We start from the raw sequence: 22,242 nt of genomic DNA, 5'->3' as shown, positions 1-22,242 counted from the left end.
AATTGTATGCTACTATATACTTCTACTCCACTACAATTCAGAGGTAAATGGTGTACTTTTACTCCACTACATGTATTTAATACCTTTAGTTACTTCACAGATGTGGATGAATGATGTGAAATATAATCAAGTGTTAAATCAGACTTTAGTTCCACCTGGAGTAAATCCACAAGCTACCCTGCAGTATACAAATTCATTCAAACTAGCTGCACCTTTACCAGCTTTGAGAACACTTTCATGATCAATCATCAATGGACCAATCTGCACTATGAGTACTTTTACTTTTGGTACTCTAAGTATATTTTGATGCTAATACTTTTCTACTTTTACTTGAGTAACATTTTGAATGCAGGACTTTCACTTGTAACAGAGTATTCCTACACTCTGGTACTTCTATTTTTACTGAAGTACCATGTCTTAGTACTCCTTCCACCTCTGGTTATAGGTGTGCACTCTATTTTATGAAAAAATCCTTTCCTTTTATAACTTCTGCTGTTCATTTCCAGTATTTTGATAGTGTTTTGTATTGATGTATATATACCATACATCTTGGTAAAAAGTAAGTCAGGAAGCCTAATGAGTATACTAATATGCATTATATACAAATCTATATATTTTAAGAATTATCTTCAAAATACACACACACACACACACACACACACACACACACACACACACACACACACACACACACACACACACACACACACACACACACACACACACACACACACACACACACACACACACACACACACACACACACACACACACACACACACACACACACACACACACACACACACACACACACACACACACACACACACACACACACACACACACACACACACACACACACACACACAGAAGAATTCTCTGAAGTCTGAAACCTTTTTTCTTTTTTCTCACCCTGCCTCTGAGTCATAATATGAAGGAGGAAGCCAGGAATGAGTCAGAAATGTTCCACAAGTCTAATAGTACATTTCAGTGCAGCATGAATGACTCTCAGCCAGGGACTGTTTGTCTCCTGACATAATAAATACAACCAGTGACGAGACTGAACTTGCTGTCTGAGATGGATAAACAGTGATGTTGCAGGCAGCAGAGCAGAGGTTTCCTGAGGTGACCGTCTCTCTGCCTGTGAACACCTCGGAGAAAACGCCAATGGTTTCTGCAAAAAACTCAAAGCAGGCGCATTGTGTGTGGTAACGCAACACCATTCTCCAGTGAGAAATCTGAAAAACATACACACTGCCCTCTCTGCAGCCACTCTTTGAAATCCTACACCACGCCACAAATTAATTGGCTTTGAGGATGAAAGAGACGTGCATTGTTAAGTGCTAAGAGCTGAAGTGAGAGGCTTAGTGGAGCAGCGTCACATCAAAGCTCCGACAATTATGTTGGGTTTCCCCGCTGCATTGAGAGGAGCGCCGTGAGGGGGGTGGAAGGCAGAGTGGAGGATCCTGGGTAGTTATCAATACAAGCTTTTACTCCGTGAGTCTGACCGGAGAACATCTGTCGGTCCTTCCACCTCACAAAAGCTAGAGATCCAGCAATGACTGCATTTATGAGTAATCTCATTAAACTGCAGGACAATATTCACAAAATAAAAGCTTTTCTTTAGTGCCACACATTGATTTTTATTTCTGCCTCAAGATCAGCTCTGTCTCTGAAACCTGCAAATAGTTTGCTTTTTATTATCCATAACCATAAGAGTAATATAACCCTGATTTCAATCAAGTGTTTAAGTTGTTTGACCCTAACCATGACTTAACCCAAGTGTATCTTTCTATATTTGATCATGGTAAAGGGAATTTCCTGTCTTGGTTTTCAGTTTTTCAATTCCTCAAAAGGCTGAGGCAAACTGGTTAGCAAAACAAATCTTCTTATTACAACAATAATGATTTTGGATCTCAGTTAGTGCTTGCTCCAGAAAATGAAACAGATAAAGTGAATAACCAATCAAATGACAACTTTTATTTCAAGCAGAAATTTGGATTAAAGATTATTTCATTTGCTGATGTTCAGTATTTTATTAAGTAGGAGCTTCAGATCTCTGGATGTTGTGTGAATATTAAAAGGTCATTTTCCTAAAGAAAACTGCAACAAATTTGTGTTTTAATTTCCTTTCTCATCTCTCATTTTCTTTAATTAATTGAGGAATTATGTAATCAAGCTCAAAATAAAATAAATAAAGCCTCACATTGTAAAATCCGACTCAAAAACAGAGATGAAATGAAGATACATTTCAGTGAACAGGAAGGTTATGGAAATGTGTCATTTGTCAAACATCTGGATATTGAAGCTGTCAAATGTTTGTGGAGTTAAAAGGACAATCTTTCCCTCTGAGATGTAGTGGAGTAGGCTAGAAGTATAATGTTGCAGTAAAGGGACATATTCAAGTAATTCTTAAGTAGTAAAGTATATGTATTATGTTACATTCCAACACTAATGAAGTATAGAAAATCAATAAAGTACTTCAATAAAGTTTTTTTCCTTTCATTAAACGTGTCAAACTTCATTTTGTAACCAACCTCCTGCATCCTTTTACAGTGAGCAAGTGAAAGCTATACAAATCATCAGGTGTCAGTAAAACCTTAACCTTCCTCGAGGAAGACCACTCCATCAGCCAATCAATGGCCTCCACAGAGCCTCAGTGATTTATTTCACTGTCCAATAAAAACGCTGCAGGCAGAGAAGTGAAGTGGAGAAGGGGAGTCCGTCAATGTCACAAACCACTAAAGGCCCAGATACACCGGCCAGTCACCTGAGAAGTCGCCGACGCCGACACCGACTGTTGCGTCGCCGGACTCTCCTGCGTATTTGCCGACTTCGCGCACTGGAACACACCGCAAATCCGAGCCGAGCACGTATGAACTGCGTATGCGTGAGTGGCAATAACTCTCCTTACCAGCAGGCGACGGTAGTGTGTATGTATTCATCATTCAAAAGAGGGAACAACCGGAAAACAGAGAAGAAGAACAGACTCCGTGATATAAACAAACAACAAATGGCGTTTTTCTTTCCATTTTCACTCTCGTCTATTGAAAACATTTACTGCCGATTTCGGGCCGGTGTATCTGGGCCTTTAGACGCTATCGTATTCGACCGCTCATCGACCTGCTCTCCTGCGCTCTGTTTACCAACAGGCACCCCCCCCCCCCCAACAATTCTCAGAGGCTGAAGAGACCCATCAATGAGTTCCTGTCTCCCCGGGGGGCCAGTGTTTACTCAGCACAGGGTGAACACAATGGTGTTGCTGGGCCTCTGCGCCTCATATTGATGTCACACTGCTCATCTCCGCATTATCCCTGCTATTGATTAGTATGATCTCAGCCTGCAGCGCCGGGCAGCAGCAGCAGCACAGCCCTTCTTTTCTCTGCGCTCTTTTCCAGTCTCATCTCCTTGACTCCCACACAGTCGGAGAGAAACGGAGCCCATTTTTCCCAGCCTCCTCCCTGCACCATGTTTTATCGATCAGAGCGGGTCAATTCTGCTGAGATTCTAAAGTCCTGAAGTGCACAATCACACAAAATGAGCAGCAGCTTTTCATCGCTCGTGGCTAAATAGTTTTTCAGCGGAAGATCATTAGGAAGACGCAGTATGGTGTTCACAAAGCAGCTGCACACACACTCAGTTACTGGAAGAAGAGAAGGAGAAACATGTTGCTCTAAAACAACCTCTGCATTTACTCAACTTGTGTCAGATGTAGAGAAGTGTCAGAGATGTATTGTTGTGCAGAGAAACTTTGAAGATGCTGTCTAATCATGATAGCAGAAAACACATTTCTCAGAGAGAACGTTCAGCTGTGAGAAGCTGTTCAGTGGAAAATGTGAATCACCCACTGTAACGCTTAAACCCAAAATACATGTGTGGAAATGTAGGCTGGGCCCACCACCCCTCATTGTTTCCACACAGGAAAATGTGAAGGGGTTTAACATTCATAAAATCCGACTGTATCACATCCCTGCCTGCAGGAGATCTGAGTTGGAGTGGGCAGAGCAGCTTTTTGATCTAATGCTTGATGAGTCACATGGCATTTAGTTAAAACAAATCATGTCTATGCTCCACACTGTAAAACATGTTCAATTTTCAAATGTAGATTTTGACATTCTTGTTTATGACAACTTATGACTTATTTCTATCAGTTTTAATAACCATCAAGTCATTCTGAGATCTGTGTGACAGGGCAGGAGTTACAAGAGGTCAGGTGATCACAGTTCATAACAAGCCTACAGTTTATCCAGATGAATAAAAACCACATCCTCTTGCTCCCAGCAATTAGTGACATCAATATCATTAGAATATCAAATAAAATATGAAATGAATAACAATGGCATTTCAAACAATGTGAAATAAGCAAATGCAATGTGATGCAATGTTTTCACAGTATATGTAATCCCAGCATTCAATTTCATTTAGCTTCAACATTAGAATGCTACTTATTCTAATGCATTATTTATAGTAATCCTGAAATATAGCTATAATGAGAGTCAGGATAGAGCACCCTGTCTGTGGCTGAGTCCTGCAGGGGGGGGAGGGGGGGGCAGCCGGGCCACCTCTCGCTGTGTGACCGGCTCCTGGGGCCCCGCTGGCCCTCTGCCTAGACCCTGTCACTCATGCTGTTGCCCTTCAGCGTCTCTCTGACATCAGCGGGTCGATGCCCGGCGGCTGGGCCTGGCTAGAGTTTCACATCCAGGTGTAGTAGCAGGATATCTGTCCTCTGATGTCTCACGAGTCACAGTATCTCCCGGGGCTAAAAATACCCCCTCCTGTGTCCGCCCATGCATGTGCAGAGGGAAGCCCGCGGAGGGCCGGCGGGGCTTTACAACCACTTTATTGATGATGGAAAAACAAACAAGAGCCATCACGAAACAACAAACTGTGCGCCAGTGCGCCTGTCTCGCAGACGGCTCACTTTAAGAAGTCTCTCTTTCAGATCATGCCTTCATTCAGCGGCAGTTTGATGTGTAAAATGGCAGCGTGTGATCAGAGGTACTCCACGCACACACAGGGTTGCCTTGTCTCCTTAAATAATTCACAGCCCTGAGGTTCTGCAGTCTGCCTGCGTAAGGATCTGTCTTCCCTGATTTGATCTCTCTAGATGTCGTTATGCTGGGCAGCAATAGGCACGTCTTTAGATCTTTTATTTTGGTTTGGAGGAAGGGAGGGAGGAAGGGGTCACAGAGCAGTTAAACCGACCGAGCTGAGGTGAGCGAGTGTGAATGTCAGGTGAGGGGCCAGCCTCTCTCTGGAAACAGATGTCAAACAGGAACTTGTGTGTTTAACGTCTCCTCTGCAACAAGCTTCCTGGAGACACAATCTTCCTCAAACTGCTGCCTCATACTTTACCTCGGTCAGCCTGTGACCTACTTTCTTCTGGGAGGGGGGGAGTCTAAACAACAAGTGCAAAATCAAAAGGAGCACTCACTGACTGGTTGATTTGGAAAGAGGGCTTTGCAGAATGTCCTGAGGGAGTGTTAGGACAGCGTCTGTCTGTTTGAGCTGCTTCTCCCCCAAGGGCAACAACACAGGCCAAGCTCAAATGTCAATCCAAGGAAATAGTGGGGAAAATACTTTGGAAGATCTTCAGATAGATACACAGCCAACAGTAGTAACTTCTCAATAAAGAGCAGCACCATGAATGCAGAGACAAAGAAAAGGGCGTACCTGAACAAACAGAAACTGCATGGCACAACCAATCACACTGCTAGACTGACAGGGGAGCTTTTACAAAAATAAATAAAGAATACTTCTATGAGACATATACATCTCCAAGTAAACGTTGGCACTGAATATCCTAAACAAAACAACAAATAAGTGATAATCAAAGAAGTTATCAGGGAATCTGTTGATGAGCATGTTGAATTGTTTAAGTCAAAGTACTAACAAACATTTGGTTTTAAAGATTAACTAAAACTTGAATTGATTGAAATTCTTCACTACAGCTGAAAAACAACAACATATTATTTCGAACACTGTCCTTTCTTTGCCTCTCCCTATCATCCTCCAGAGGTATATATGAACAGACACACCTGTAAAAAGCTGCTTTAGGATCCAGACGTACTCCCAAAACCAACCAATGATTTCCTGCTCCAGGATTTTAACCGAAATGTCACTTAATCTGTAGACTTTGTATTTTCAGATATCCAGGTAATTTAAGGACAAACGCAATTTCTTCTGTCTTCATTGTGTGTTGCAAGTTTGTTAAAAAACCTATTTTATTTTTCATTACTAGAATAAATGACTTCTTTGTGCACAGATCCTGAGTCTGCTGTGCTGAATTCAGATGAAGCTCATTGACATTTCCCAGTGTAATTGACATGCAGGAAGTATCACTTACAAGACGGCCAGGATTCCCACAGAGTCATGGATTATTGTTCTCTGATCAGATCAGTGGTCAGAGAGAGAGACTGAGACAGCTCTCAATCATTGATCATCAATCATCCCACGATGCTGTGCAGGCTGAGGACTCTCACAAGGTCACACTGTGAAGCTGTACCTATACATGTTTAGACATTCTATGAAGGCCTTGACTGAAAAAGCACAATAAACACACTCAAAATGTGCTTAAATCTGCTAATAGCTATGTGTGATTATAGTTATCAACCATTATGAACATTCATAATACTGAATATCAACAATCAAATGCTGTGGCAAGGATTATAGAGTATGGTAACTTCCATATTACAATATTTTCATAATACCATTTAATGTATTATTTTTATATAATGCATTATAAGACATGCATTATAGACTTGCAAGTGACCAGTAATTATGAAGTCTTTTTCAGTGCAATATATAGTATGTTCTTGTAAATAACCATAATGGCTACTTCTGAGTGCTTATAATTATATATCAACATAAGTCAATTATGTGAGAGCCTTGATTTGATGGAATGCAGAAGACTTTTCTAGACTCAAGGAAGGGCTGCAGCCAGTCAGTGTCCAAAGACTGAAGTCTGACAGCACAAAAACAAATCACACAATCAATTACATTCTAATTCTTATTCATTTCTGAAAGGGCAGTGAGTAACACTGATGACCGTCTGTACTCTGTGCTGCCCCGCTTTAATCACATTCCCACTGGCATTTGTTTGTATTACTCATCATGAGATTATGACCTCAACATTGGAGCTAGAGGCTGAGCAACAGGGTGACGGGGGTCAGGGGGGGAGTTGGATTAGGTCCTTCGGTGCATGGGGGAAAACGCCTTCCAATGAGAAGCCAGGAAGTGGAGTGCCTGTCAATAAGGGGATGAGAGGGGAGGGCCGAGCAAAGGAGGAGCATTCGGATAGGTTTAGGAACAAAACAGAGGGGGGGGGGGGATCAGACGGGCCAGACGGGCCTGGTGGAAGTGGCTGAGTAAGGCAGGGTTCAACGAGTTCAGCTAGTAAATAAGTGACTGGCTGCTTTGAGTGCATTCCAAGGCACCACCTCACCCCCCCCGCCCAGCCTCTTCTCGGGGGGATTCCTCGGGTTTCTGGGGCAGCTCCGCTCGGCGTGTCAACATTTCCAAACCCTGCTGCCAGCAGAGAAGGGCGGACGCTGGCTACGTGGCTCATTCACTTCAGAGGGGAAGGCCACATACTGCCCGCCCCCCGTCCCCTTAACAAAAACATCCTGAGGGTCCCAGTCAATCGGCTCGCCACGGACGATGAGCCGGGTCCAGCAGAAACCTCACAGGAAAATACTGACTTTCACACTCAGTCATGTAACACACAAAAACATTCCTCACAGCCAAACATGGCTGTCAGAATGCAGATTATACACCCTGAAGCAGCGCAGAGTCGCCCTGGCACCATCTGCCTCGGCTTTTGATAATCACCTCAGCCAGATGGGCTAGCAGATCTTTAGGAAGCTTGTTTTCCTGCTCAATAACAATGTGCCATGTCAGGCCACAGCAGCCAAATTGGTAATGCTTTTTTATCTGAAATGGAAAAATGTTTTTTCACTCAAAGCCTTCAAGCAGTCCTAGGTCGGAGGCTGTAAGATTGTCGAGCGTTTCAGGTATGAGAATTGCTACCGCAGACAAAATACCAGAGGGAAACGTGTGTGAAGGGCAAACGGTCAATATCACTGGAACAGGGAGCGAAATATCCTGGAGTCGGTTTGGCTGGGTTAATGACGCACAGTTTAACAATTCAATGAACATTCTGATTCAGCAGCACTTTCTCTGAAATTGGAGTCTCAGCACATCTGCTCTATATGAAGTCTTCATCTTATTTGTGTTTTTTGCCACATGAGGAAAAAATACTTTAGCTCTGCGGTGCAAATCATTTCATCACTGATGAAAGTCGGAATTTACTTTCTACACTGCTGCGGTGTGCATGAGTCAATTCAATTCATATTTATTTTGTGTTTGATTGCCTCTGCATCAAACTAGACAAGGTGAGAATTTGAAGACATTTTAGGTTTTCATAGTGTCAGGCTTGCAGGTTTCAGACTGTTTATTTGAGATTTTAAATCTCAGCTCGCGGCGGGGTTGTTTTTGCGTCCCTGCGTGGAGACGGGCTATAGGTCAAACATTCCTGAGCCCAGGCCTGATATCCTGAGAACAGCGCCTGAAATAAACTCGCTCCGAGACAATGCCGAGAGGTTGAAGGTGAGGAGAGTGGGGCCTTTGCAGCTACTAATATATTCCAAGGAGATTTCTAAAGTGCTCAGCCGCCAATTGCCCCACATAATGGTTCCCATGGAGATGGGAATTCGGATCCGGGGCTGCGATACAGACATGAACGAGCAGAACAATAACTCCAACTTACACCGCGTTACAGAAAATGTTTCAGCCGGCTCCTTTTTCCATTCTGTGTCAGAAGGTAAGTAAATGCTGAATTACAGAAAAGAAAATCCGCTTTTGTCCGTGTTCCGTTTCCATCTCTGCTGTTCCCATGGTCCCTGGATACAGCCCCAAACTTCCTAAAGCCTTTTTTTGCCAGGGGCATCCTTTAAGCCTACAGTCCTGACAACACCGAAGGAATTTGCATGCATCAATAGTCGTGAGGAAAACAACATCCTTAACAGAACCCCCAAGTCTGGACAGCCACATCCCTTCAGAGGGGTCATTTCAACTTCAGTAAATGGAAAATGATTGGGGAATTTATATTACTGATTCAACCCAGCCATTAATAGTCTCATATGAGCTTTAAATGCATAGTAAATGAACATTACACCCAACAACAATTTAGTACCAGAGCAACAGAACAAAGGGAAGGAACCAATCCCACACAGAAAGTGTGTGTGTAACTCTGAGGGAACCATGGGTAATCTCTGAGTGCTTTACTGTCAGTAGTCATAGCTTTAGCAACCACCAACCAGTTATACCTTGCTTGGTTAAAGGCTCTGTGAAGTCACTGTTGACAGCTGGGGGGGATATCCCACTTACGTATATCACATCAAATACTGGAAGGGCAATACATGTAGTCAAGGCAAGGTGTTAGACTATAAGACTATATCAATCATTATGAAGAGATCCCTCCTACTTCAAGTATGGCACAAATGATGATATACAGTCGTAGAGATGCAGTCTTTGCCCCAAACTCTCATGGACAGGCCTGTGTTAGAGCATTTGAATGGAGGTCTGGAAGAAATACCATTAAAGTGCTATTGATTTTACACATCAGGTTTGCTTATCATTGTTAGTACAACTCAGCGTGTTTTATAATGACTTCCTTGACTCTAGAGGAGCTTTCAGTCAACCCTGATAATGTAATGGTAAAAAGTAGTCAGATTGTGTAGAAGTATATGAGAAAGTGACTTTACTTCTCACATTAATTACGATCTTGGAAAACTATGAATTCATAGTCTGATTTGCAAGTTTCAAGTTTTACTTGTACTTTAAAAGTATGAATACATACGTATTCGAAAATCGGCTCGGTGTGTAAGGACCATAACTTGTTTAAAGGTAAGCAGGGTTAACTAAGAGTGGATGGTGCAACAGACCTAATGGGCTATGAAAGATTCCTCTGTTGTGGAAGCTCTTAAGATCGGAGGGATGAAACCCTCTTTAATGGTCACACATGCAGAGCACACAGCACACACAGTGAAATGTGTTCTCTGCTTTTAACCCATCCTAGTACCAGGAGTCTAGTACTAGGAGCAGTGGGCAGTTATTGTACAGCGCCCGGGGAGCAATGGGAGTGAGGGGGAAAGGGAAATGTCCGGTGCCTTGCTCAAGGGCACCACGGCATGTCAGGAATTGAACTGGGACCTCTCCAAGTAGCTGGTCGGGGACTTGAACCGGCGACCCTACGGCTCACAGTCCAAGCCCCTACTGACTGAGCCACTGCCAGGTACTACCCAATAAATACTGCATTAAACTTCACTGGATAACTCAGCTGACACATTAGACACTTTCCCGGAACACAATAGGGCTGTATTGTACAGTAATGAGACATAAATCATCAAAGATGTTTTTTTGTATTGTTAAAATGGAGCATCTACCTCCCATCCCCCCATGAACACATAGCAGCATGTAGTGTATAGTTTCCAGAGACAAAGTCACACATGCACAGACGGAGGGTATACAGCCTCCTGACAGCTCGTACAGGAGTGGGAAGACAGCCTATAATGGAATTTAAAAATCACTTGTGAAGTGCTCATTAATGTTGCCCTATGTGTTGGTCATTAACTCTCCTCTTCTGTGACCTTCACCGCTCAAGGTGAGTGTCACTGCAGTGTGCAGCCCTGTTTCCAACATGCTATAGAAAAAACCCACAAAGACACAGATTTATGTCCTGTAATAGTGTTGCCATGTAGTCTAGAAACATAATTATCCATTGAAAGCATGGAATTGAAAGGCAACTGAAATGTTGACTTTAGTTAGATGTATAATGTCAACATATTTCACATAACTGTATTAGGTTAGTTGAAAGCAATAATATTCAGTTTAAATAAGTTAAACTTAATATTATTGCTTTCAACTAATCTAATTAAAGTCAACGTTTCAGTTATTTCAGTTATCCTCTAAACATTTGAATCCCACATCTGCCATGTATAATAAAATAAACTGTGCCTGTTTCTGCAAAACTAACAATGGCGTCACCCAAGCAGGAACTCATGGGGCCCCAGTGCTGGCTCCCAGCCAACGAGACAACACAGAACCTGATAGTAGCATTCTATTCCGTCCATACTCCAAAAATAGCTCAGATTCAATTATTGATGGTATAGGCGTGCTTTCTCTCTCTATCTTTAGCTGCACAACAAGACCAAGAGTCTATGCCACGCTAGCATCTCTGTAATTACACACAGTTGTGCTTTGAGCCTCTATAAATAATGTATGCATGCTCTTGATGATCATTTCACCTAATGATGGCGCTCGAGGAAAGTCAAGGGCTCCCCAATAATAATAACAAATCATACTGCAAAATATGTTTTCATACAGTACAGTGTCAAAACACCGCCTAATTCTATGTTATCACAACAGGAATGCTTTCATTTACATTTAGTTCAAGCTTTATCCTTACAGTTGTTTATTGATTTTTTAGGTATGACATCGAACTACATTAAATGGTGTTGGGAGAAAGTCTGAATCAAAAACTATTTTAGTAAGTAGGAAAAATCTTGAAACTCAATTACTTTTTTTCCTTGGTTTTCAACTGTTATAATGAGCTTTCACACTCAATCAATAAGTATTTGGATTATTCACTAATAATGATTGTATCAACATTTGTAGACAAAGGTATCATATTATAGATTGAATGATTGAATAATCATATTATTCATTAAATGAGCAGTTGCAGCCCTTACAGTTACTGAGGAGTCACAAAACATCTATTCTCTACGGAAAATGTGATGTCACCCACAGCAGACTGTCACCTCTGTGAAGCATAACTGTCTTAATTCAATCGCTCACACTGTATCACTTCGATGCTAAATACAAGACTGACATGCTAAATCCAGACCTCCCTGCAGAGCATTCACCCAAAACATGCATCTGAGAGAGGAGCGAGTCCAGCATGAAGACAGCAAAACGACTTCAAACAGCATTCATGAGACGGAACCAAACTGATTCAGTTTGATCATGCACATTAAAGGTCAAACTGGGGGTGAAACTTGCCTCCTTTCAGTGTTTTTTATTCGCCTGTGGTGGATTTGTCTATAAAGTCTCCTCTTGTCCGAAGTGTGACAGTGGTCCTGGGATGAGCTGGCAGGCTCAACATCCCTCCCCCCACTGGCTAGACCAGCAGTGTATTAAAATAAATCTGTGCACACGTCCCACCCCTACATGCTCACTAGACATGACCTTATACAAGGCTAGCACCAGTCTGCTGGCCTGAGAGCAGATCTTAGCTCCCCTGCTGCCATAACCCCGCCGCCTCATTTACTCTGCAGCCCCCTCCACCTTCAGCTCCCCCCCTCCCCTGTGTTTCTGTGTACATGATCTCACATGACTCGACGAAATCCCGGGCCTGGAGCAGGGCTCTCCGGAGCTTGTTCCCAAGAGCGGAAAGAAGATTGACTTTGTGTTGAGGACCTGAAGCTCTGCCCTGGACTTGGCTCAAATTGCCCCACTTGTCAGGCCTGATGGATTTGGCTAAAAATAAAAGCAAAATGAGGCCCTTGACAGGCGGATTAATGAACTCAGCGGAGCTCCTTCTGCTAACCGAGCTGCCATACTGTGCAGTGTCTCCGGGTCCCGGTGCCTGAAACACAAGCATGGCGTGCCCGGCCCTGAAAGCGCTGTGCTCCACAAACAAAACATCCCCTTTATATGTGCGGTGGGGGAGATTCGGAGAAGGAGTAGAACAAATGCAAGATGAGCCAAGTGTGTGGGAATTCCATCGCTCCCCCCTGATTTACCCACCCCAACGCACATTCCCCCGCCAAAGACATAGCAGCGAAAAAATCTGAGCAAAACAGCAGCAGCAGCAGCAGACTGGACAGGATGGTTGTAACTCAACCAAAACAAATACAGCAGCAGCCTGTGGCTTTTACTTTCAGGAGAATACATCTCAAATATGTGTATCAGTGTGAATATGTGTCGAGTTTTAAATACAATGCACTTTTTGAGGCTGATGCATCTACAATGTTGATGCATACTCACAATAAAGTTCTTGAATCTCAACAAATGGCACTTTGCAAGACTCTATTATATAACGGTATAACATTTGACAACTTTTTATTCAGTACATGCAATCTTATACATTTTAATCCTTGGCATGTCATTTACAGAATATGTTAAAAAAACATAACACAATTATTTGTTCCTGTTTGTTTCAGAGATAACAGCCGCATGTGCGGAACAGTTTTTTGGTGACGTATGACTGCGCTGCACTTTTCCTCACTCTTACCTCTTGGGGGGGAAAGAACATTTGTATTATCTGAAGGGTGACGCGGTTGCTCTTAGCTCTGTAACCATAGAAACTAAAGATAGCTCTGTAACCATAGAAACTAAAGAAAACGATCACCTACATTCCTTGTGGAAAGTCTGAACTTCGTTAAAAGAGAAGTCTCTCTTTGCAATTTCAATGAGCAACACAAATAAGTGTGTTTGCACACACTTTCCTAAAGCAACCACCCAACATTCCCAGTGAGTTAACACAGCATGGCCAGGTGTGTGCAGATAAGAGAATACAATGGGTTTCCTGGGGGGTACATCTCAATGCAACACCCTGAATGCCTCTGACGAGACTCTGAAAGGCTATAAAGTGTTATCCTGATTCATCACAGCTTTACCACGATGACGGCTGGCCTTTCACCTTGCCTTCACAGGAAGGTACACACACTTTTGCCTTTGATGCGTTTTTGAGGACACATTGCATGAACACTTTCTCCTGTTTCTGCTACTGGATGTCAATTGTAATTTGTGTCATTTCTATTTGATCTTTAATACCTTATGCATGCTTCTTTCTTAATATTAAGCTATTTGTGTCTCTTAACTTGCTGTAACAAACTAAATTCCCCTTTGTTCCGTCATCCAGAATGTCCTCACAGGACACTATATATTATAAATGTACTTCCAATTCTATAAATGCATGGACCATCAATTGTTTACAGTGACCCGGGTGCAAGGCTCCTTTAAATATTCTGTAGTGTTCACCATGTCTTCACGGGTGTTCCAGACTGCCATCTGGATCCCATCAGAGACCACAAATACAGATGTAGTGAAAGCGCTGGGTAGCAGCGCACGCCGCCCAGCCTAATGAATGGAGAGAGCAGAAGAGCACATTTCCAACCCCTGCAACAGGTCAGTGGCAGGCGTGGGCTTCACTCCCCTCACACACACATCAAACAGACGGAGGATGAATTGTCGGGGAAAAGACCCGCCTCACCTCGCCTCCCACGCTACCTGAGTGTCCTGAAATATCCCTCCTCTCCAACAAAAGCACAAAACGGCAAGAAGTGATACGTGATACAGCAGAGTTAAAAATAGACTCTCCACTGACGGATAAGGCCGTGTTTCGTGACCTGTGCACAGCTCTTGGTTTACATGCTGAGGAGCTCCTACGACTCAGCTCATTGGACACAAAAACAACAACAAGGACATGTATTTTCCGCACCACTTAAAGATACACGGATCAGGATGCCTCCCTTCTGTTGGGATGTGATGAGCCTGGAACTTGAGAACAGAGGGAATCAAACATTCTCACGAGCGTCAAAGCAGAGAAGGCCCTGTTCAGGGGATTCAAAGGGTCTCATGGTATGTGAAGCAGAAATGATCTGCCTGAGAAGCCCACCTTTTCAGAGGAAGGATATTTCTTTTGTGTTGATGTCACCAGGCATGGCATGCTCCACAGAGGGTTGTGTACACATGACATCATGCAGGAAAAATCCATGAGATAAACTGCAAGCTTTCTCAACTGCGGTTTGCTTTACATCAATCACAGCAGAGGAAATGAAGGAGTTAGGGAGTCCTGAAAGACACGTTTCTGTGCACGGTGTTAACAGACCAATGGGTTCAGAGGATCAGACGTGGGAAGGCGTTAACAACAAGTGTAACTCTTCATTTGAAGCGTATCATAATGTCTTCTTTCAATTACTTTTATTTTAAAACTTTATTTCTCTTTCTTTCAAACGCAGGACAAATGTGATTCAACTTGACTTTGTTACTATAGCAGCATTTCCACACACATAATTGATTGATTCAAAGACATTCCAGGAGTATAAAGGGAATAATTTCTCCCACTCTGTGTCAGACGTGCATGCAACATGCCTCAGAGTGACAGGAACAATGGCCTCTTTCACTGCCTGCGCCAGGCTGGGGAAGGGGAGGTGCATCATGGGAAGCAGACAGGCTCGTACAGTTGAGCGCGGATACTTCAGAGAGACCTCGCACACACCCCGGCAACAAGCAGTGGCACTTAAACCCTCAGATATGGGCCATGTGTGAGCCGCGCTTTGTAAAACACACAGAGCAGAAACACTGAGGGCAGATTCACAGACTCTAATAAGTCCTCACTTTATGCAAGAAAAAGGAAGTATGACTAGAGATGGATGTTTACTCTTGTTTCTGATGTATAAGCACTTATTGGAAGCATGGACTGCTTTCATATTTGTATGTATTGCTCACAAACTCACAAAGAAACTGAAAATAAATTGCAAAGGTAGCATCATTCTTAGTTCTTTAGAAAAGGGGACCTGCAGACATTTCGCCTAAGTCAAATTATTTGGGAACATCCTGGAATACATAAGGATTCATTCTTCTGCACTATGAAATTTGCAAGTCTGTATTTTATTGCACTAAATTCTCAACAAAAAAAAACAAGGAATGTTCTCTTTCCAAACTAAATGAAATGTCATGAATCCAGTTTGGAGATGTATCACATATTTGTTACCTTAAACTGGATTTTGGATTTCTATCCAGTTGCAGTTTGTGCCAGACATTGTTTAAATTAACAGAAAATATTCAGTAGGCCTGACAAGGAACAGTAAGCAGGAAGTCATTCAGGATTTTGGCTTCCTGTTTTTGACATTTCATACACCCCTAGGTAGAATAGTTAAGAAATATTAAACAACTTAAAGGGACAGCATTTGAAGGCAATATGTTCTAATAGGTCTTAATGTGTGACCTCAGTATGTGATGGACTGGCCTTTAAGAATACATTGAAGTAATATAATCACATATATTATGTAAGTGTAACAAACTAGCTGTGATGCATAATGAGGTTATATATCGTAGTTTTACGGTTAATCGACGAATGTGTCATGTGAAACAACACGTTCTGAATATCCTTTCAGTCAGTGTGTTTAGCGAGTTCCTTGTAAATAAGATTTGTTTATGTTTAATGCAAGTTATTAGACGTTGATGGCACTATGCAGCCACACTGAAATGATGTGGTTGCGTTTCTGTACAAAAAAGTGACACATTGACTTTAATTAAATGTATTATGTCAACAATAAAGTACAATAACATTAAGTTTAAATAAAAAAGATTAGGTTCAACTTCATATTATTGCTTGTAACTAAACTAATACAGTTATGTGAAATCTGTTGACATGATACATTGAACTAAAGTCCACGTTTCAGATTTTTCAGATTATTTACAGAACGAACAAATTATAATTTCAAATGTTAAACTCATGGAAGTCCCTTTTGTGTCCAAGTGCAACAACATCGTAGGCCAAACTATTTGAAAAACTAAAAGCCATTATAAGGATGTTCATCTTTCAGCAGAGGTGGATTAAGATGTTGGTTGTACTTTCAGATATGTTACAGAGAGAGGTCATGGACTCGTGGCGGCAGAGGAAGAGCGTCCACGCCGAGCCGCTCCCACACTCGGCGGCACTCAGATGCCAGCCTCCACGTGGTCCGGGCTAAGCACTCTGACAACCTGAACTCTTACTACAGCAGCTTACACTCCACTACATACGCTAAGCCACTATGAGACTAACAGCTCCGCACAAAGAACGCCTTTGTGGTTGCTTGCAGACTCTTATAACTGCAGGGATAAAACGTCTGACTTTACACACGAGAAGGCAGCCATAAAGATCTGTGAGCAGCCTGTCACCCCAGAGTTATAGTTTCTCCTTTTTACAAGCACATACTAATTGTAAATCTTACTAGGATATAATACTAGAGGGAGAAGGTAAAATAAAAGGGTGAGTTTGAATGGTTATGAGGCTTGTTAAAGGTTTACGTTAGCATTGCATAAACGCACTTCGGTCCATTATTATTGTATTTTAAGTCGACTAAAGGCGCTATTGTAGCACCTGCAAAGGAAGTCAGAGAAGGAAGCTTAATTTCCTTTTCAACATTTGGATATAAAATGAAATGCGCATATTTTTATTTGTTCTTAACAGCGTGGTTTTATCTTTGTGTTTGAGAGCACACAGTAATGCTATTATCATGATATTGGCTTTAAAGGCCTTCAAATTTTCTTTTTTGATTTCTAGTATTTGTTTGCTACAGAACAGAAAGGAAGGAATCATTTAATTTACAAGAAAACTACATATCTTACTGCTGAAGGTATCATTCATGTGTATTGTATCAAAACAATCAGACAACAGCACGATCTGAATATCTGTTTGTGTGCATCACCATGACAAATGTGTTCTCCGGCTTCACACAGTCTAACCACAACAGGAAAAAATAAAAGACAGCATTCCTGCCAACACAAAATAAAGCTTTGACATTTTGAAACAAAGTATTGTAGCTACTCACAGACTTGTCCTTCATCTTCTGATGGTGATTAGTGATCATTTATCCACGAGCAGCGCAGCGTCACACTGACTCATCTACATCACCATCAGTCACAGAATCAAGGTCAGGTACATGATTGGCAGGTCGGCGTTGTGGGAAGTGGGGGGGGGGGCGTCCCTGCAGAGTCGAGACAGACCGTCCACAGTCACACACGCAACCTCACAGGAAAGCTTACACACACCACAGTCCATTCATACACACATGAACCGACTACACATTTTGTGTCTGTGAGTTTTGTCTCTTTCGCCGACTATTAGAAATATTCTAATTGTCCACTTTTGTATCAACTAGATAAACTGTTTCTGTATGAGGACATTGTGTTGTGAAGTATTCTCAAAGATGCTTAAAAACGAATTCACTACCTTTGAATTCAGATTCAAACAAAGCACAGATGTAATTAAACTTACCGTGATAACTGAACATCAATGGGAACACTTTTGCTGTCAGGTAGTTGTTTCAGGAATGTTCTAGAATCAAAAGAAAAGAAAAAAGGGAAGATTAATGTACTAATAATATGAAATAAACAGAATCAGATTTTAAAGTGTTGCTGTTCTTGTTCTTATTAAACTACTCTAACAAATGTCAGGAACAAACATTTCATTCATGTTTTAAATACAAAAAAAGGTAAATGAATATTTAAAAAAAAATGATATCAGGGAGCACATTTTTAAATCCACATTTTTTGTTCCTTTAATTTCCACAAACATCTACATCTGCTGCTGAACAATGTAGTCTGTTTCCAATACAACCGACACAAGATTGAATTGGATTAATTTGGTCTTATTGTAGTTATCTGCACCTCTCTGTCTTATTGCAGCATTTATTCATGAGACAGTGAAACAAGTTAAAGACTGAATCTGCTGAGTCCCTTCAGATCAGTGTCTCTGTGTCTCTGTGTCTGTCTCTGTCTCTCTGTCTCTTGTCTCTGTGTCTCTGTGTGTGTCTGTGTGTGTGTCTCTTGTCTCTGTGTCTCTGTGTTTCTGTCTCTTTGTGTCTGTGTCTGTCTCTGTGTCTCTGTGTGTCTGTGTCTGTCTCTGTGTCTCTGTGTATCTTTGTCTGTATCTCTGTGTGTCTGTGTCTCTGTGTGTCTGTGTCTGTGTCTCTGTCTCTCTGTGTCTCTCTGTGTCTCTGTGTCTGTGTCTCTGTGTGTCTGTGTGTCTGTGTCTCTGTGTGTCTTTGTCTCTGTCTCTGTGTCTCAGTGTGTCAGTGTCTGTGTCTCTGTGTGTCTGTGTCTCTGTGTCTGTGTGTCATTGTCTGTGTGTCTGTGTCTCAGTGTGTCAGTGTCTGTGTCTCTGTGTGTCTGTGTCTCTGTGTCTGTGTGTCATTGTCTGTGTGTCTGTGTGTCTGTGTCTCTGTGTCTCTGTGTGTCTGTGTCTATGTGTGTCTGTGTGTCTGTGTCTCTGTGTGTCTGTGTCTCTGTGTGTCTGTTTCTCTGTGTGTCAGTGTGTCTGTGTCTCTGTGTTTCTGTGGCTCTGTGTCTCCGTGTCTGTGTCTCCATGTGTCTGTGTCTCTGTGTCTCTGTGTGTCTGTGTCTCTGTGTGTCTGTGGGTCTGTGTCTCTGTGTGTCTGTGTCTCTGTGTCTCTGTGTTTCTGTGTCTCTGTGTCTCTGTGTCTGTGTCTCTGTGTTTCAGTGTCTATGTGTCTGTGTCTCTGTCTCCGTGTCTGTCTCTGTGTCTCTGTATATCTGTCTCTCTGTGTCTCTGTCCCTGTCTCTCTGTGTCTCTGTGTGCTGGGAGTTAAAGACATCCTTTAATTTCACCTTCAGATCAGCTGTGAAACCTGTCTTTCCTCTCGTCTCATTCTGCCACTGCTGGACTGATAACAATCAAACGACTCCACCAGAACATGAACCTCGCTGCTGTGTGTGTGTGTGTGTGTGTGTGTGTGTGTGTGTGTGTGTGTGTGTGTGTGTGTGTGTGTGTGTGTGTGTGTGTGTGTGTGTGTGTGTGTGTGTGTGTGTGTGTGTGTGTGTGTGTGTGTGTGTGTGTGTGTGTGTGTGTGTGTGTGTGTGTGATATCATGATGCTAATATCAGCCTGCTGATGAATTCACGAAGGCAGCAGAGTATGAGCCTGTTTGTGTCCCTGAGAAGATGACAGTTGTCTCTAAGCGCAGTGTAAGTGTTCCTCTTGTGTCCTCCTGAAGGGATTTATACATCAGTGTTCAAACAGACATCAGAATGAGACTGAGCAGCACTCTCTGAGTATGATGAGAACCAATCTGCTTCCTCCCCTCCAGACACAATCCCTGAGTGAGATGAAAGCGAAGCTGTGCTACTGTAATCCATCTATATGTCCGCTTCCCACTTCCTCTCAGGCAGCCATGACTATTGATCTCCCCTCTCACTCTCCCTCCCCCCCCCCTCTCTGTGTGCCTTTGTTTCTCCATCTTTACGCTTCTCTGCCTTTTATAGGAGAACTCTATAGCTGGACTTTAACATGTCAGTTACTCTGTGTTCATATCTGAAGACTTCATTGGTACTGACCAACTACTGAGCATCAGCATTTAGCATTAAGCATGTTTCTCAGATTGATTTATAGTTTGATCAATAAGTCCGTCTATAATTGTGTAAAATAAACTGTTTTACTTCAACTAACTGGTGTTCAGGTAAAATTGTATGTACTGTACACTGCAATGCATATCCAACAAAATAAATAATTAAATGATAATAATAATAATAATGCATCACATTTTTTATTAGAGCACTTTAGCAGGTGCTCAAAGCGCTTTACAATTACACATTACACCTATTAGACATGAGAGTCATTACTGTGGACATTACCCACAGGAGCAAATTCGGGTGAAGTGTCTTGGGTTTCGAACCGGCCTCGGTGTTGGTGATCGGGTGTTCACCGACGGGTGTTCACCAACGGGTGTTCACCAACACCCGATCTGATGATCAACGCTCTAACCCACTGCGCCAAAATCGCCCCAATATATATAAAGTCATAACTGTGAACTTCATTCTTGATCCTATTTGTAGGTGTCAAAAGACCAAAGATATATCAATCTCTTAAATTATTCATAAAAAACTGCCTCAGTTCATTGTATTTCCCAACAGGCTTAAAGTGAGAGGACATTCAAACACACACACTCTTGAAAGGGGGTGTATACAATTGCTTCAAAACTGCTTGACTGCAAGGAACAAATTAAGTCTAAGACAAAATCATATCTATAAAATATTCTTTAAAAATGACATCTTTGAATGGTAACAGTCCCAGTTTTGTTTCTCGCGCTCGGCTGACTCAGGTCTCTCTCAGGATCAACAGTGGAGCGTCCACCATGTTGACCTTTCACCATCTGTCCTCGATGACACCACGGTCATGTGACCACTTCAGGTACACAAACACAGTGTGATGATGACACTCTGTTCCCTGTGCTGCTATCAGTGGATTTGGGTCATTAGGGTTCTTACTCCCTGACTCACTCAGCAGCACTCAAACTGTCTTCACCTTTATAACTCCACTTTGTGCGAGAATGACAAACGGCTGGCTATCAAATGTCAACATATTTCATCTTACACACATAACATGGGTTGTTCCCTCCAGTTACTCTCGAATACATTCTAAATTATGACTAGGGATTACAATTATGGCATTTTCAATTTCAATGCTAATTGTTCAGATTTAATATTGAAAATGTATTGTTTTATTTGTATAATGCATTGTTATAATTTGTTGTGCTTTTTCTGTAGCGCATGATTTACGTCAGTCTTGATTTGGTGCAATCTTCACCATTTCTGCTGTTAGATAAAACTCACCTAATATTGTGTAGGTCCCCCTTTTGCGTCCAAGACAGCCCTTACCCGTCGGGGCATGGACTCCACTAACAGATCTCAGCTGTTTACATGTCAATCCTCTGGTTAGCAGTTTGCTGCCTTTGCAGTATTCATATTTCATTCTGTTCAGGCTTCCACCATAAACTGATGTAAACTGAAGTAAGACAGAAGTTAGTTTCTCAGCTAATGGAGAAAGCTCTTTGGACTGCATGTAGGAAAACATGTATGGAAATGTTACATTTTATGTTATTTTTTTCTATTTTAAACTTGTGTTAGTGGGATTAACCAATCCCATTTTTTGTTTTCATATTCTATCTGCAACGGTCTGAAATATCAAACATTTTTACACAGTCAAACTAAAGGCAGTGATGTCATAAATATAAGCTGCTTAATACATAATAGAAGTTGGTACAGGCAACCCCTAATGTGTTCATATGAACCTTATTAATTTAAGTCACATTTTACATTCTCAAAGATATTAAAGATTATTTAGTTTTTTCTTTAATGCAGATTAAGGGCATGTCGTCTGTGTAACCCTGATGTCAGGATCCACATTGATCCACAATTTATCACTGACTGCCTAAAACAAATTGTGGTGAACATTGAAAAAGGTATTTGCTGAACAGAAACTGAGGTTTTGCAGAACCCTTAATAGTCTTTTCACTCAAAAACCTGAACCGTTGACTTTAATTAAATGTATTATTTCAAAAGATTTCTCATAACTGTATTTGGTGAGTTGAAAGCAATAATATTACGTTTAAATGAAAAATGTTAGGTTCAACTTAATATTATTGCTTTCAACTAATCAAATACAGTTAGTAAA

The 22,242-nt window shown here is 41.9% G+C and overlaps 1 protein-coding gene across 4 annotated transcripts in view; it reads right to left on the bottom strand.

Moving 5' to 3' along the window:
- The window catches only part of bach2b (BTB and CNC homology 1, basic leucine zipper transcription factor 2b), a 105,553-nt gene that overhangs the window by 67,776 nt on the left and 15,535 nt on the right, over positions 1 to 22,242 (bottom strand). For 2 of the 4 annotated variants that reach the window (XM_079646608.1, XM_079646609.1), the window contains exons 2-3: positions 18,050 to 18,109; positions 17,604 to 17,759 (exon numbers count right to left, since the gene is read on the bottom strand). In XM_079646608.1, the coding sequence (XP_079502734.1) occupies positions 17,604 to 17,642 (39 nt within the window). In that variant the 5' untranslated portion in view covers positions 17,643 to 17,759; positions 18,050 to 18,109. Of the gene's footprint in view, positions 1 to 12,060; positions 13,067 to 17,603; positions 17,760 to 18,049; positions 18,110 to 22,242 lie in introns of those variants that run through there. The other 2 variants (XM_079646611.1, XM_079646610.1) reach the window with 2 other exon arrangements.

The sequence above is a fragment of the Notothenia rossii genome (assembly GCF_949606895.1).
Source record: "Notothenia rossii genome assembly, chromosome: 8".
Lineage (NCBI taxonomy): Eukaryota > Metazoa > Chordata > Actinopteri > Perciformes > Nototheniidae > Notothenia > Notothenia rossii.
This window is presented reverse-complemented; position numbering and strand designations above follow the sequence as displayed.